This window comes from Scyliorhinus canicula, chromosome 12, assembly GCF_902713615.1.
Source record: "Scyliorhinus canicula chromosome 12, sScyCan1.1, whole genome shotgun sequence".
NCBI lineage: Eukaryota > Metazoa > Chordata > Chondrichthyes > Carcharhiniformes > Scyliorhinidae > Scyliorhinus > Scyliorhinus canicula.
Genome location: NC_052157.1, coordinates 157,010,531 through 157,026,893, shown reverse-complemented (window position 1 = coordinate 157,026,893; position 16,363 = coordinate 157,010,531). Strand labels below are relative to the sequence as shown.

General features: G+C 42.7%; 1 protein-coding gene across 2 annotated transcripts in view; it reads right to left on the bottom strand.

Annotated features, from left to right (window-relative positions):
- LOC119975115 (ribosomal protein S6 kinase beta-1-like) overlaps window positions 1-16,363 on the bottom strand; it is a 79,224-nt gene that overhangs the window by 20,856 nt on the left and 42,005 nt on the right. For both annotated transcript variants that reach the window (XM_038814660.1, XM_038814661.1), the window contains 6 exons: window positions 14,249-14,306; window positions 9,905-10,005; window positions 7,503-7,593; window positions 6,028-6,118; window positions 2,067-2,174; window positions 203-265 (listed from right to left, as the gene is read on the bottom strand). In XM_038814660.1, coding sequence (XP_038670588.1) covers window positions 203-265; window positions 2,067-2,174; window positions 6,028-6,118; window positions 7,503-7,593; window positions 9,905-10,005; window positions 14,249-14,306 — 512 coding nt within the window. The remainder of the gene's footprint in view (window positions 1-202; window positions 266-2,066; window positions 2,175-6,027; window positions 6,119-7,502; window positions 7,594-9,904; window positions 10,006-14,248; window positions 14,307-16,363) is intronic.

Here is a 16,363-nt window from a genome sequence, read left to right as displayed (position 1 = left end):
TCAACCCTGATGTTTCCGCAATCTTATTTCAGATGTGTCAAGGATGGCCTTTCTGCAATTGATGCATCTGACTGGTGAAGTGTACCAGTTACTTACCTCTGTTCTCGTCTTAGGTCAACCCATATTTGGAGGCTAAGTGATGTCAGGATGCAAGGAATCTTCTAACCAAATCTGAATTTTAAAGTATCTGCTACAAACATACCTGGACATCTGCTGCATCCCCAACTCCAGCCCCGAGGCGTGACGAAGCATTTCTTTTTAGCAGCTAAAAAACACAACATAAATGACAAAAGTGCAAATTTAAAAGTTAGCTTAGTGATTTTACACAGTTGGAATTGGTAGATGTGCTCAAAGAAATAAATCAGTTTTATGAAAGTGTTGCAGCCCCATTAGCAAAGTTCCAGGTTCAGGTTGTGACAAATCACCACGGTTTCTGGCATTATACTGAACTTAATGCTTCAACAAGGGCTGTGAACAAAACATATCCACTGCGTTATGCATCTTAAACTCAATTGCCTCGATGGAACAAAAATCAGCTTACTCAGCCTGGACAGTTCAAGTTGCTATATTTATATAATTCACAAAGGCTTAATTTGTGACGGTGTCATCTCACACTCGCTCTCAATTTGGCGAAATTCCGTTCCGACCACCTATTTTAATTCCACCCTCTAGTCACACCTTAAAGAGCATATTAACAATTTTAAAAATGAATTGGCCCTTGAGATAAGAGTATTGAACTATCAGCTTTCAGCTGGGTCATGTATGTTGCGTCAATGGCTCAAAGAGGACGGGGAGAGGAAACAGAATTAAGTAATATTTCAAAAGCCCCTGTGATTCTTAGAGAAATGGAACTACGGTGGAACACTGGAGTTAAGATACAGATCAGCTATGATCCAACTGAACGACAGATTAGAATTCCTACAGTGCAGGAGGCTGGCATTCGGCGCATCGGGTCTGCACTAACCCTCCGAAAGAACACACTGTCTCGGCTCATGCTCCCACCCTATCCCCGCAACCCATCCAACCTTTTTTGGACACAAAGGGGCAATTTATCATGGCCAATCCACCTACTCTGCACATCTTTGGGTTGTGGGGGCGAAACCCACGCAAACACGGGGAGAATGTCCACACAGACAGTGACCCAGAGCTGGGATCGAACCTGGGATCTCAGCGCCGTGAGGCAACAGGGCTAACCCACTGTGCCACCGTGCTGCCCTGTGGGAGGAAACAAGAGCACCCGGAGGAAACCCACGCAGACACGGGGAGGATGTGCAAATCCACAGTCACCCAAGGACCGAATCGAACCCGGGTCCTGGTGCTGAGTCTGCAGTGCTAACCACTGTGCCATCACGGCGCACTCTGAACAGGCAACGATCCTAAGAATGCGAAAACAAAGGCTGAGGAAGACAAGGAGTTAATTACTCAGCGAGCACAGGAGCACTGACATATTATTTAAGACATGTGACAAACCGTGCTAAAGGGAGTGGTGTGGCATTTGGAATATTCAGATCTTCAGATATTCAGATATTAAGCAATTTGATCTAATTAAATGAATACTCCGGTGCTCAAATTCAGGCAACATGGAGATCCCAGTAAGGCCCCACAGGCCACAAAAACGAGCCTCAGGGAAGAATAGTTATCCCTGAATGTACTGATTTGGCCACTTTACAAAGCAGAGGCCTGGAGAAGACTATCTTAACTGATCAAATCAGCTGTGAAGGCCAGATCTCAGTGGTGATTTTATCTGACACACCTTTCTTTTTTTCCTTTAAATTTAGAGTACCAATTATTTTTTTCCAATTAAGCGGCAATTTAGCCTGGCCAATCCAGCTAACCTGCACATCTTTGGGTTGTGGGGGTGAAACCCACGCCGACACGGCGAGAATGTGCAAACTCCACATGGACAGTGATCCAGGGCCGGGATTCGAACCTGGGTCCTCAGCGCCTTAGGCAGCAGTGCTAACCACTGTGTCACCTATTTGACACACCTTTCAGCGACTATTTCTGCCAACAATTTATTCTCACTACAAGCCAGCTTATATCAGGAAGAAAATTGGACAGCATACCTTTTTAAGAAGATCTCTGGCTTCCTGCGTGAGGTAGGGTGGCAGATTGAGTTTACACTTCAGGATCTTATCAATTGTCTTCTTCCTATTTTCCCCAGTGAATGGAGGCTAAGCAAAATTGAAAAAGCACAAATCAACTCATACTAAAGTTTAAAAAACAAAATGAAATTTTAAGTGTCAAGAGTCTCAAGAATGCCCGATCATTAACAATTGATATACTTAAGGTAAAAGCGTTAAACAGAAAAGATGAAAATTATTTTGTCTTGTATAACCGTATTTCATCTCGTCAAAGCTACCAGTTTATTTTGTGTTCCCTATTCTTGTTTATCTTGCAATTCTGCACCTCAAAAGGAATGGGGAAGCAATTTATGCTCCAATCAGTCCTGTTTTTCAGGAAGCTACTAAGAGCTATTCAAGTGGCCAGCAGGATATTGGCACACCAGTTTAGGAAGCGGGAGGCAGCGACGGAGATTGGGAGAGTGGGAGGAGGAAAGGGGGGGGGGGGGGGGAGAAGAGAGAAAGAGAGAGAGAGAGAGAGAGGGAGAAGCACGGTGCGTAGTGCAGTGGGGATTAACCGGGTCTTCAGGGACTTCTATGAGGGACTGTATCGGTCTGTTGAGGATCCTCAGGGAGTTTGGGGATTTCTCCGGGTATAAGCTTAACATGGGGAAGAGTGAGCTGGTGACGGCATCGCTGCCGCTCCCTCCGATGAGGTACACTACGAGCCCGGTGGTGGCGGCGAACCTCAAAATCTGGGGGCAATGGAGACATCACAGGGGGGAGATGGGGGCTTCGGTGTGGTCCCCGATATGGGAGAACCATCGGTTTGCCTCGGGAAAAATGGATGGGGGGGTTCCGGAGCTGGTACAGGGCGGGTATTAGGAGGGCTGGGGACCTGTTCATCAATGGGAAATTCACGAGCCTTAGGGAACTGGAGGAGAAATTCGGGCTCGCCCCCCCGGAAACACCTTCCGATATATGCAGGTAAGGGCATTCGTTAGGCGTCAGGCGGTGGAGTTCCCGCTGCTGCCGGCACCCAGGGTTCAGGATAGGGTGTTGTCGGGGATGTGAATTGGAGAGGGCAGGATTTCGGCAATTTATCAATTGATACAGGAGGAGGAGGCCTCGGTGCAGGAGTTAAAAGGTAAGTGGGAGGAGGAACTGGGGGAGGAGATTGATGAGGATACGTGGGCGACTGCCCTGGGAAGAGTAAATTCCTCCTCCTCTCGCGCCAGGCTTAGCCTGATACAATTTAAGGTACTGCACAAGGCGCATATGACCGGGGCAAGGCTGAGCCGGTTCTTTGGGACTGAGGATAGGTGTGAGAGATGTTCGGGGGGTCCTGCAACCCATACCCACATGTTCGGGGCATGCCCAGCGTTAGAGGAGTTCTGGAGGGGTGTAGCGAGGACGGTGTCAAGGGTGGTGAACTCCAGGGTTAAGCCAAGCTGGGGGCTTGCAATATTTGTGGTGTCAGATGAGCCGGGAGTGCAGGAGGCGAAAGAGGCCGGTATTCTGGCCTTTGCGTCCCTGGTAGCCCGGCTAAGGATTCTGCTTCAGTGGAAGGATGCGAGACTCCCAAGCGTGGAATCCTGGATTAATGACATGGCAGGCTTTATTAAATAGGAGAGGGTGAACTTTGCCTTAAGGGGATCTGTGCAGGGGTTATTCAGTCGGTGGCAACCGTTCCTAGATTTCCTGGCGGAGCGTTAGGAGATGGTCAGTAGCAGCAGCAACCCGGGGGAGGGGTTTGTTTATGTTTGGTTGGAGATTTATTATTGTTTATTGGTTATTGTTCATTGTTCATTTGTTTATTTATTTTCGCTGTTTCACTGTTCTGTACAGGGGTGGGGGAGGGGTTCTATTTTTCTTTTCTGTCATTTATGATGTAAACATTTGAATAAAAATCTTTTTTTTAAAAAGAGCTATTCAAGTGTATTAGTTAATGAAATGACTTAGATTCACTCTGTTCACACAACCCAACCCACCACCCCCCTCTCATTCAACCAGTTGATGTGGGCTTGAGAATAAAACACACTGGAACTGCAGAAGTCAAGTCGACTATTTTACAGCAGAGGCTACACAAAGTATTAAATAGAATTCACCACAAATTTTAAACTTGCTTACAAATATTTCTACAGAATGCTTAAAAAAGTCAAATCTCATTACATTTCCTTAAGGTTTTGCAAAATTCCTCACGTTGCCAATTTTTAACCAAAGCAAATAGCTGAAGTTCAAACTAAAATTAATTGATATTTTATGATATTAGGTTTTAACCACAGGGTGTTTTCTTAGGCATAAGTTTTAAAACTGCTCTGTTCGTAGATTCTTTGTATAATCTTACTGATGATCATAACCTGACGATTTAAAACATTAACTACTACTATGCACTTCCAAGTAGAATTAAGGCATTCATTGTGAAGTAGCTTGATATTTTTCAAAGTGCCATATAGTTTAGTTTATAGATCTAGATTATTGGATCTTCAAAAGTACTTTTAATTTTAAAAATGGGAGGGGAAAATATTATCGATGCCACTTCTGGGGTATTCAGTGGCCCACACATCTGAATTTCAGATTAAGGCAAAATGGGTTTGATTGTTCTGCGCCTCATGCCAAATAACCCTTTCAATAGTCACTGGTCACAAGGAATGTCCACCAGGAAAGTACCAGGGACTGTTAGTACTTGTCCCGAGGGCACAAGATCACAAAGGCAAGTTAACCCGTTAACATAACACCTCCTTTATCAATAGGTAGTATCTATTTTCACTAATCTTCTCAGTGGTAAAAAAAATGCAACCGCCCGCCAATTTCAAGTGGCACTGTCTTCAGTTGAAAAATGGCTAATGAACTATGGGCTACTTGGGAGTGACTGGGAAAAAATGCTTTCCAGGTTTTATTAAATCTATTGTCCAAGTAAGTGAATTAAGTGATTCTGAATTTACACTGGGCGTATAATCATGGCTTTATGAATAATAATTTAGTTCCCTCACCACTGGCCCCCATAACTATTTTAAACCAATATCTAGGCATTATTTCAACATAAAATTAGGCTAGAAGAGAAATTGATAGCACAAAATTATGTTGAAATAATGCATTCCTAAGGTGTGAGAATTCAATTCTTGTTTAACTGTAGATATTTATCACTCGTCTTTGTTATGGGGCTTCAGCTTATGTTTGGACTGCAATCTTTAACGCAGAATTAAATAAAATCAAGGCTGTATGAAGATGGTTTACAAAAAAATAAAGCAAAGACAAAACAGATAAACTAATCCTGCAGTCTAAAGGATTTAACTTGCACTTTGTAGGGAGATTAGGGGGAAAAAGGTTGGATATTTGAAATTTAGCTACAGCAATGGGAGACAGACTATTTCAGAACATTTTGAATAGCCATCACACCAACACAAGAGAAAAAGAAAATTAGGGATGAGAATGGAACCTCGGGAAAAAAGCATAAAAATATCGGCATTTCTACAACTTCTTAAAATGGATGCAATGTCTGTTAAATATTGCTGATGTAATATTATTTTCTTGGAGTACAATTATCATAGCCAAAACCCCGGTCCACAAACAGGGTGATACATCTGCACCTACTGTCAACATCAACCATTTATCAGACATGGCAATCAAGTTAAAACTATATGCTGCAAGTAATTTGTGATCCATGAAGCCCAAGGCAACTATTTATGACTATGTTGCTTACCTACTTGCTTTTCTTGTTTGCTTCATTGTTACATAAATCCCAAGTCATAACACCAAGTGCTGATATCAGCAGTCTGAGATATGTATAAGTGGATGGGGCAAGATTCAAATTCTACTGAGTCACCATGGTAAGATTTACTGTACCACTACTCCCCACTAGGTTTCTCACCATGTTTTAGAGCACATTAATGACATTCAGTACCTAATTGCTGGACACTGTGAAAGGGTCAAAAGCATTCAGTTTTTAAAATTGTGCACCTACTGCTCCAGTCAGCATGTCGTACATTAGGGCTCCTAAACTCCACCAGTCCACAGCACGATTGTGTCCGCTTCTCATCAAAATTTCAGGTGCCCTGTGAGAAAAAGGAAAGGAACAGGGGGAATCTAATTTCTCTTCAGTTCTGTTCCATATACTACAGCGCTATACTTAAAATGGGGAAGGGGACGCAAATCTTTGTAGGGTTTTCTATCAGAAGCCTGTAGATTGCACTATTTTTAGGAAACTCAAGAACTGCTAATCACCGGACTCTTCTGACGATTCCAGTTGCATCTCAGTTTGACTTATTTCCTCTAAAGGGTGTCTCCAAAGTGGTGGGAGGGTGGTATACGGAGAAGGGGGTGTCAGGAGGTGTCATGTACACCAAGGAGTGGTGTTGGCCATGCCAAAATGAATATTGTAGTTGGGACAATCCCAACGTTTTGGCAGAGTTAGCCAAAGAGTTAGTGTGAGGAGCCAAAAAAATACTTTTCAATAGATATCAAAATATGGATATGCACGCTATCTGTGCATTAAAATGAAATCTTAAGCTTGCTTATAGAATCCCTACAATGCAGAAAGAGGTCATTCGGCCTATCAGGTCTCCACCAATCCTCCAAAAGAGCACCCTACGTAGCCCATGCCCCCATCCTATTCCTGTAACCCAGTAACCCCACCTAACTACAGACATTCTCCAAAGGCCGGATTGAACCCGGGTCCCTGGTGCTGTGAGGCAGCAGTGCTGACTACTGTGTCGCCATGCCGCCCCTTAGTTTTAAGTAGTCCCAAAGATCAGAAAGAATTTATATTTATTTCAGATCTTGCGTCTCAAGTTCCCAAAGCACTTCACATTTAATGAATTCCAACAGCAGCGGTTTTACATTTAGCAGCGAGATAAATGATCAGTTAAAGTCCTAATGGTGTTGGTGAGGGACGAATGACAGTCAAGTTAACATGATGTTATTGCCATGGAATTTTTTGTGAACTGGCAGTGGAGGAAGACAGGCATGAGTTTAAGGACTTGCGGTGTATACAAGAATGATTGAATTATACCAATATCTTCAGGAGACATTGGAATTCAAATGTGCTGCAGTACGGTCTGGCTAAAATGCGACACCCTGCCCACAATTTGACACAAATATTTTTCCAATCTTAATCTTGCGATTGGGAAAAGCCAACATGTCATCATTCTTGCACAGATTTCTAGTAGTGGGGTTGATCATCAAAGCACGGGTTTGGGGAAGAGACACAACAAGATCTCCAGCCAGTACTCCTGGCTTGCACTAAAGATAAATTGAAAAACAGGGAAAATTCAAGTAAGCTCAAATAGACTCCACTTAGCTTAGGTTCTTTATAATCCAGTTGCAGATATGATTATTCGGAAGAAATGATTCAAATTCCTAACAAAATATGTCTCAAAATTTATGGCACTCTGTAAACACTCCATTTCCAAACAATACTTTACAGAAAAAAAGACTCACATGTACTCAATTGTGCCACAAAAAGTATGGGTCACTGCACCATCATGAATTGATTCTTTACACAGTCCAAAATCTGTCAATTTAACGTGCCCTGAAACAAAATGTAAACATATGGTGATTGCAGTGCATACAGGAGATTGAGGGATTACAAGGTAGCAGTCTGGCCACAGGGTTCAAACAATCCCAACAAACACTAGGCAAACAGTTGGCCTCGGGTTGCCAATTTACACTTAATCCTAGGCAGTAGGGCACTGTTGGCCAATAACTAGTGTCCTCTGAACCCATTCACTCAAGTACAATTTTGTAATCTCACCTCAAAATCGGCTATTTATATTTTCTGCTCATTCCTGAAAGTACAGATATTTGTTGAGCTACAATTCCGTGGAAGCCAAGACCCCGTCCAAGTTGCCATTATTCACATAACCCTATCCAGCAAATGCCATTGCGCCCCCAAGAAGGAATCGCAGCTAATAATAATAATCGCTTATTGTCACAAGTAGGCTTCAATGAAGTTACTGTGAAAAGCCCCTAGTCGCCACATTCCGGCGCGTGTCCGGGGAGGCCGGTACGGGAATTGAACCCACATTGCTGGCATTGTTCTGCATTACAAGCCAGCTGTTTAGTCCACTGTGCTAAACCAGCCCCAGCTAAGTCAAATTATGCTCTCATTTGACATGCATGCACTCACACTTTCCAGCAAGGGTCATGAATGTCCAACAGAAGCAGAACCCCTGGCTGATTCTTTCCTATGACTAAATATAGCACTTCATCTTTGATCAACTACCTTGGAATAAGTGATTCTACTAAGTTGTGTAGTTGTCCATTAGGGCAAGTTAGAAAATTTAAGATTTAGTTTTTAAACTTTAAATTTCTAACTTTATTGTTTTGTGCTATAGTTGGTGAGTTTTGGCACCTGCCAACCTAGGCCAGGTTTCTTCAAGAAGATTAACAATTGAGCTTGAATGAAAGTCGCTTATTGTCACAAGTAGGCTTCAAATTAAGTTAATGTGTAAAGTCCCTAGTCACCACATTCCGGCGCCTGTTCGGGGAGGTTGGTACGGGAATTGAAAAGCTACTGGCCTGCCTGGGTCTGCTTTCAAAGCCAGTGATTTGGGGCTGTTTAGCACAGGGCTAAATCGCTGGCTTTGAAAGCAGACCAAGGCAGGCCAGCAGCATGGTTCGATTCCCGTAACAGCCTCCCCGAACAGGTGCCGGAATGTCGCGACTAGGGGCTTTTCACAGTAACTTCATTTGAAGCCTACTCGTGACAATAAGCGATTTTCATTTTTTTGTTTCATTTAGCCCTGTGCTAAACCAGCCCCAGAGCTTTTTAACAACTTGGGTTTTGGACAGAACTATGCAGTTAATTGAGACATACGAGAGGATCTAAAAGAGTTAGTTTATTTCAGCTGGGGCAGCAGTAGCCTCAATGTCTCTGCAATCGGTTAGGACGAAAGGGATTAACTAAAACTTCCTGAGCCCCACTCCCGATTGCTATTCAGTGACAAAAATGATCATCAAGGACAGGGTAGAGCTGTGAATTGATGCACCCAGTGCTTGGTGGCCAGCAAATTCTACTAAAGTTCACAAATTGAGAAACCACATGGGCAAAGTACCCGAGAACCGCTTTTGCAAGCACATCCAAGAGGAGAATTACAGATTATGACCTGTCCAAATAAGCCTGATGACAACGCTGATATGGCATGGTGCACAGTTTCAAATGTACTACACGACTATATTTTCCATCATACATTTTCTAACACTAATTACAAGAGCAGTAGGGGACCAAAGCAAAGAAAACACTTTTTTTTTTTAATGGGAACATGAGACTTTAGGAACTAAAAAGTTACTGCAATCTCCAAGAGTTAGAGCTATTAGACTAAAATGTTACTCATGCCGAATTATTTTATAATGCAAGCAGTTGAGAAAGAACCAAAGCAACCTGCATTTTACATCAACTTTCAATGCAGCAACTACCATCTATCAAATAAATAAATGGGGACTGGTTAGTTCTGGTCATTCTTGCCAGTGGGATCTTCCGGTCCCGATGGCAGCGCATCCCCGCCACGCGTGGCTTTCCTGGCAGCGAGGGGTGCACTCAATGGGAAACCCATTTGACAATGTCAAGATCCTGCCACCAGCCAATGGCAGTCCGTCATCTGCTGCCAAACAAGAAGCGGGTTGCGCGGAAAATCCCATCCTTGGTCTTTGCATTTTGTCTATCAGACTTGCGCGAAAGCAGATTTAATCAATCTCTATAAAATTCCGAAGCACAATTTCGTTAAGATAAGCACATGCCCAAAATTTGATTTGAAATGCAGCTGACACAAAAGAATAAAATGTCCTCAGCAGCCATGGCTGCACTGAGCTCATCGCACTCAAATTGCTGAGTTTCTATTTACCTTGATGATTGAGCATGATGTTTTCTGGCTTCAAGTCTCGATAGATAATACCCTTCTGATGCAAGTGCCCCAAAGCCATTGAGATTTCCGCTAAATAAAAACTTGGATTTGTGGGGTGGGGGAAGGGGGAGGGGAGAAAATAAAAGCATTAGTATTTTTAATAGTTTATCCAGAAGCAAACTATTTTGGGAGAAGTTACAACAGCTTTTTCTTGGAAATAGTATACCAGTAACCATACCCTTTAATAACTTAACCTGGCAATGCAGAGTATAGTCAAAGTTCAGATCAGCTACTTGGTTATTTTGGCTCTCAAGTTGCAGTAAAATTAATTGATAATTTACAATCCCAGTAAAATGACCACATTTTCATGCAGTTGTCCATCTTAAATCAAAAAAGTTCACAATTTTAATGGTCCACTGTTGGCAAATAGCAGGCCCACCAATGTCACATGCATTCATCTCAGTTAAAAATACATTACCGAGGAATAAGCAGAACTACATCAGGCTATTGGGCAATACACTAGAGAAATCTTGAATCTCTATCTTCCCTTTCCAAAAAGGATCATTAGGCATAATTTTAACATTTAGATAATATTCTGACAAATGAAACCCTTGGCCTTCTGCTTTAGCGGCAGTGATCAATAAATTGTGGGCCATTTGGCAAATTCCTTGCATTTTTTAAATCTATTTCCTCATTCCCCCCTCAAAACCACAATTTGCAGCCAATGTTATTCTATGACAAGTCCTGTAGGAAGGATGTACAATAAGACTGCCAGTTTCCCAATTTAAGATTTCTTCAGTTCTTAAATGTTTCAAGTGGTTTGTTCAAGAGCAACTTCTCCAGCTATGAACCTTAGTACTGACTGGTTGTATGAGAATTTGTTTTCCCGATACTACACACGAGTGCTTTCTCACAGCTGAGAGAAGAGGTGGTCGGAGACAAGAAAACAGGACATACACCAAGCAGAGCAAGGTAGCACAGTGGTTAGCACTGTGGTCCCGGGTTCGATTCCCGATTGGGTCACTGCCTGTGCGGAGTCTGCACGTTCTCCCGGTGTCTGCATGGGTTTCCTCCGGGTGCTCCAGTTTCCGCCCAGAAGTCCCAAAAGACGTGCTTGTTAGGTGAATTGAACATTCTGAATTTTCCGTCTGTGTACCCAAACAGACGCCGGAGTGTGGTGACTAGGGGATTTTCACAGTAACTTCATTGCAGTGTTAATGTAAGCCTTCTTGTAAACTAAAAAAGATTATTTTATTTTATGTTACATGAATTAACTGCATCCACATTAATAGCTGGATACAATATGACATTGGGAATGGAGTTGGCCATCTGCCATTACATTTTGTTCATGTGAAAAATAGTTCACTGGCGTGGAGTCTCAGAGGAAAACCAGTCTCAAACCTAGTTTATGAATTAAGCCCCAATCTTTGCGATTCCAAATTTTGCACACGGCTGGGAACATTCCCTTCCAACACACCCGTTTGTACATCCTGATCAAAATATGGAGTAGTTATGGACTGAGGTCTGGGTCCTGCTTGATTTTCATCATTTCCTAATCAAAGCCCAGGGAGACTGCAGCAAACATGATGATGGAATCATAGAATTTACAGTGCAGGAGGCCATTCGGCCCATCTAGTCTGCACCAGCCCTTGGAAAGAGCACCCCATCTAAGCTCACACCTCCACCCTATCCCCGTAACCCCACCTAACATTTTGTTTGGACACTAAGGGCAATTTAGCATGGCCAATCCACTTAACCTGCACACCTTTGGACTGTGGGAGGAAACCGGAGCACCCGGAGACAAAGGGAGAACGTGCAAACTTCACACAGACAGTGACCCAAACCGGGAATCGAACCTGAGACCCTGGAGCTGTGAAGCAACTGTGCTACCGCGCCGTAAGGCATACATACAAGACAGGGAAGGAATAGAGGAATTCAAACAGGAGAGTCAGGTCTGCTGACAAGCCACAGCAGACACAGGGAGCAGCACTGTGCATTAGGTTGGAACCACTGTTTTGGTTGCAGAATTAAAATTAGGTAGTCAAAGAGGGTTGCAATGCAAGAATCCAGGAAATGTACCCAGATATTAAAAAATAAAGGCACAAGCTTCTTCCCACCCTTTCTGGCCCAGTCTCTTTTTATTCTCATTTATGCATGAATCAAGTTTCCGCTTAAATACATCAAAGCTATCCATTTCAAATTCTCACATGCGGCAGCAAGTTCATATTTTTAAATTTTTGATACAATAATTTTTTTTAAATTGAAATATGCAATCACTAACGGTGGAAGTGTTTCACATTTTTAATAAGCAAGATGAGTTAATTTACTGGAGACACCATAATCCAGCACTTTGGATGTGATTTGTTTTGGTGATCCTTTTCAACTGGTGGATCTATTCAAACTTGAATTCAATCTCTTCAAACCAAGTAGTGCAATGCAAATCTCAAAACCACCAGAATCAACCATCATAACTTTACAGGAGCAATCTTCTCTCATGCAGAACCGACTCATAATGACTTCCACTTCCTACACGCGACAACTCTATTTACGCGAGGACTTTTCAAGCAGCCTGATCTAAATCATCAGGCAGGTCACAATGAGGCAACAACCAACCTAGTGTTCCCAGGGAATCGGATTGAAAAGGATACTTGGGCTCACTTCCAATCGACACCTCACTAAATGCTTCTTTTCAGATGTGTTTTGGTTGGAAATCAGATTAACTGCAGACCACATCCTTCAAGAGTTTATCACCAGTAAGGAAATAACAGTCAGATGCCCAAATTGAATCCAGATGCAGACAGTTCAATCATATTTGGACTCCCTCACAGGATGTTTCCACTTTTAAGGGAGTTCAAAATGAGGCACCATAAATATACAGTAGCCAATAATAAACCCACTAGGGATTCATGAGAAACTTGCTGTCACACAAGTGGTCAAAGCAAATAGCATAGATACATTTAAGGGGAAGCCCCAAAGTAAGTGACTGTTTTGAATATGGTGGGCTGAAGTTCCACTGCAAGAACTGAGCAAAAAAAAAAAGACACGGCTGACACTCCAGGACAGTGAGGGAGTGCGTCACTGCCAGAGGTGCATTTTTCAGAATAGACATTTAACCCTCTTGGGCGGTGGTGGTGGTGTAGAAGATCTCATGGAATAAATTCAAAGAAGAATTATGCCCATTGTCTTGGCTAATGTTTATCCCTCAATCAACATCACAAAAAGAGATGGGGCTGGTTTAGCACAAGGCTAAATCGCTGGCTTTGAAAGCAGACCAAGGCAGGCCAGAGCACGGTTCAATTCCCGTACCAGCCTCCCCGAACAGGTGCCGGAATGTGGCGACTAGGGGCTTTTCACAGTAACTTCATTTGAAGCCTACTTGTGACAATAAGAGATTTTCATTTCATTATCATACTGCTTGAAGGAGCTGGCTGTGCAAATTGGCTGCTGCGTTTTGTACATTACTTAGTGAGTACACTCCAATAAGTACTTCACTAGTTGTAAAGGACTTCAGGGTATGCAGTGATCATGAAAGGCACTACATAAATGTGACTCTTTCTGTTCAAAATAACGAGTCTCCTGATTAAGATGGAGTGGAGGAAGAATCTCTTCCCTTAGAGTCTTTAATCTTTGAAATTCTCTATCCCACACAGCAGTGGAAGCTAGGTCATTGAATATATTCACGACTGAGTTTGGCAGGTATTTGATTTACAATGGAATGAAGGACTATGGGGACAGACAGGAAAGTGGACTGAGGCCACGATCTGATTGGCCACGATCTGACTGAATGACCTGACAGACTCAAGGAGCCAAACTCCTGCTCCTATTTCTTATCTTATGAGTAGGATATGGCAGGGGTGGGCAAACTACGGCCCGCGGGCCGCATGCGGCCCGCCAAAGGTCTTTATGCGGCCCACCAAGTCATTTAAAAAAAATTTTTTATTTTTTTTTAAGTTAAAAAAAATGTTTTTTAAAGGCTAATTTGGGGGGGGGGGGTTGTTGGGTTACTTACTGGTATAGGGTGGATAAGTTGACTTGAGTAGGGTGATCATTGCTCGGCACAACATCGAGGGCCGAAGGGCCTGTTCTGTGCTGTTCTATGTTCTATATGAGGCACCCAGAATCATAACCGGGTGAAGTAATTATTTTACTTAATATACTATGCGGCCCTTTAAAATTGTGAATTTCTGAATGTGGCCCTTGCACGGAAAAGTTTGCCCACCCCTGGGATATGGCAATAGTGATTGTTGCAGTAGGATAGGAGAAACTCGTTAAGCATAACAGACGAGCTGGGCTGAATGACCCGTTTCTATACTGTGCTTCTAGTGTCAATAATGCTCTACTCACCAAGCAGTGTCTTCCATAAAGATCCCTTCCCTTTCCAGCTGCATAAAGAGCTCTCCACCTGCAATGACATAACCAATGAATTAAGGGGCAAGTAACTAAGTGAGCACGGTGCCAAAAAAGGACTGAGGGAATACTTTACAGTTAGACAACTGTAAAGAAAACCACAATGGGAAAACTGTCGTATTTATTTAGAAGCACTGGGCCTTTAGCCAACAAAGCATATGAACAGCTTACATTTTCCGATCAACTGGTACAATATCTTTTTAAAACAAAGATTCTAAAACTGCAGTTCCTTAAGACCCCAATAGTTTTTTGAATAAATGCACCATTTAACATGAAACAGGTAAGGAGGGCCCCAGGTTTAAAGGCACCATTGGCACTTATTACGATCCCTGACCAGACCCCAACAGTGGCTAAGATAAGGTAGCACGGTGGTGCAGTGGGTTAGCCCTGCAGCCTCACGGTGCCGAGGACCCAGGTTTGATTCCGGCCCTGGGTCACTGTCCATGTGGAGTTCGCACATTCTCCCCGAGTTTGTGTGGGTTTCGCTCCCACAACCCAAAGATGTGCAGGCTAGGTGGATTGGCCACGCTAAATTGCCCCTTAATTGGAAAAAAATTGGGTACTCTAAATTTAAAAAAGAAACAGTGGCCAGGATACTGGATTGAAACCCTAATATTTTATTTTTTTAAGACTGTACGGAAAGGATACTTTGCTCCCAGATGACTGCTCGAAAAAATAGGGATTTGGTATTTTAAAACAAAACATAATTAACAGTATTAAAATCTTTAACCTTACCCGAAAATAGCTTACAATACCCTTTAAACAATACTAAATACAGTATTTACAATATACAGATATCTGGCTGGATATCTTCAAAAAAACTATTTCAGCTGGTTTGTTTCAGCGGCTTCCATTGTCCTCAGACAAGCCTGCATGCTTTAAATACTAATCATTTTTTAACTGTCCTACTATGAAAGCAAAAGCCTACTTGGGGACTCAGTGCTAGCCAGATCAGAACTCAACTCCAAAGCTTTCTTACAATGTCTGAATACCTTCGCTCCACCCAGCAATTACATCATCTCCCCAAAGCTGAAAACAAATCAACTCCCCAGACTGAAAACCCAGAGAATCTCCCAAACAACAGTTCATTAACCCAGGTTATGATGGTCAATTTCACTTTTGGTTACTAAAAGCTTTCTGGTCTTGCAAAACAAGATTCTTTTTAAAAAATGATTATTGCAGTTAAGCACACTAACCCAGGTGTTTAACCCTTAAATTTTCAAATAGAACATACAGTGCAGAAGGAGGCCATTCGGCCCATCGAGTCTGCACTGACCCACTTAAGCCCTTACTTTCACCCTATCCCCATAACACAATAACCTCTCCTAACCTCTGTTTTTTTGGCCCTCGGTGCAATTTATCACGGCCACTCCACCGAACCTGCACATCTTTGGACTGTGGGAGGAAACTGGAGCACCCGGAGGAAACCCACGCAGACACGGGAGAACGTGCAGACTCCGCACAGACAGTGACCCAGCAGGGAATCGAACCTGGGACCCTGGCGCTGTGAAGCCACAATGCTATCACTTGTGCTACCATGCTGCCCTCATATGGCTATTTGAAAATATATATTTCTTTCCCCACCTTCAAAATGTTCCTTAATCCTTTCAATTTGACATCAGTTTTTGTCATATGCCCTCATTTCTTCTTCTGTGCTCGTGTCAAAAATGTTTTTAACTGAAAAATCTCTCGTGAACACCAAAGAACATTTTGCTACTTTAAAGTTACTTTATATATGTATGTTGTTGATTTGTTGGTGGTGGTACTGGGAAATAACCTGACGAGAGCAGCAGGCAGTATTTCTATGTGCAGTTTAAAGGTCAAAAGATTTTTTTAAATACTGAAGTAGGAAAGTCTACAATCTCTGAAAATCACATTTAGTCAATGATGGGAATATTAGTAAGATTGAAAATCAGTCAGGTTTGTTGTAATCATGGGGCTGGATTCTCCCAAAATGGGACGACAGCCCCACGCCGGCGTAAAAACACTGGCGTTTTACTCCAGAGATTACTGTAAAAAAGTGGAGCTAATTCAATGCCCTGCTGGGGGCTT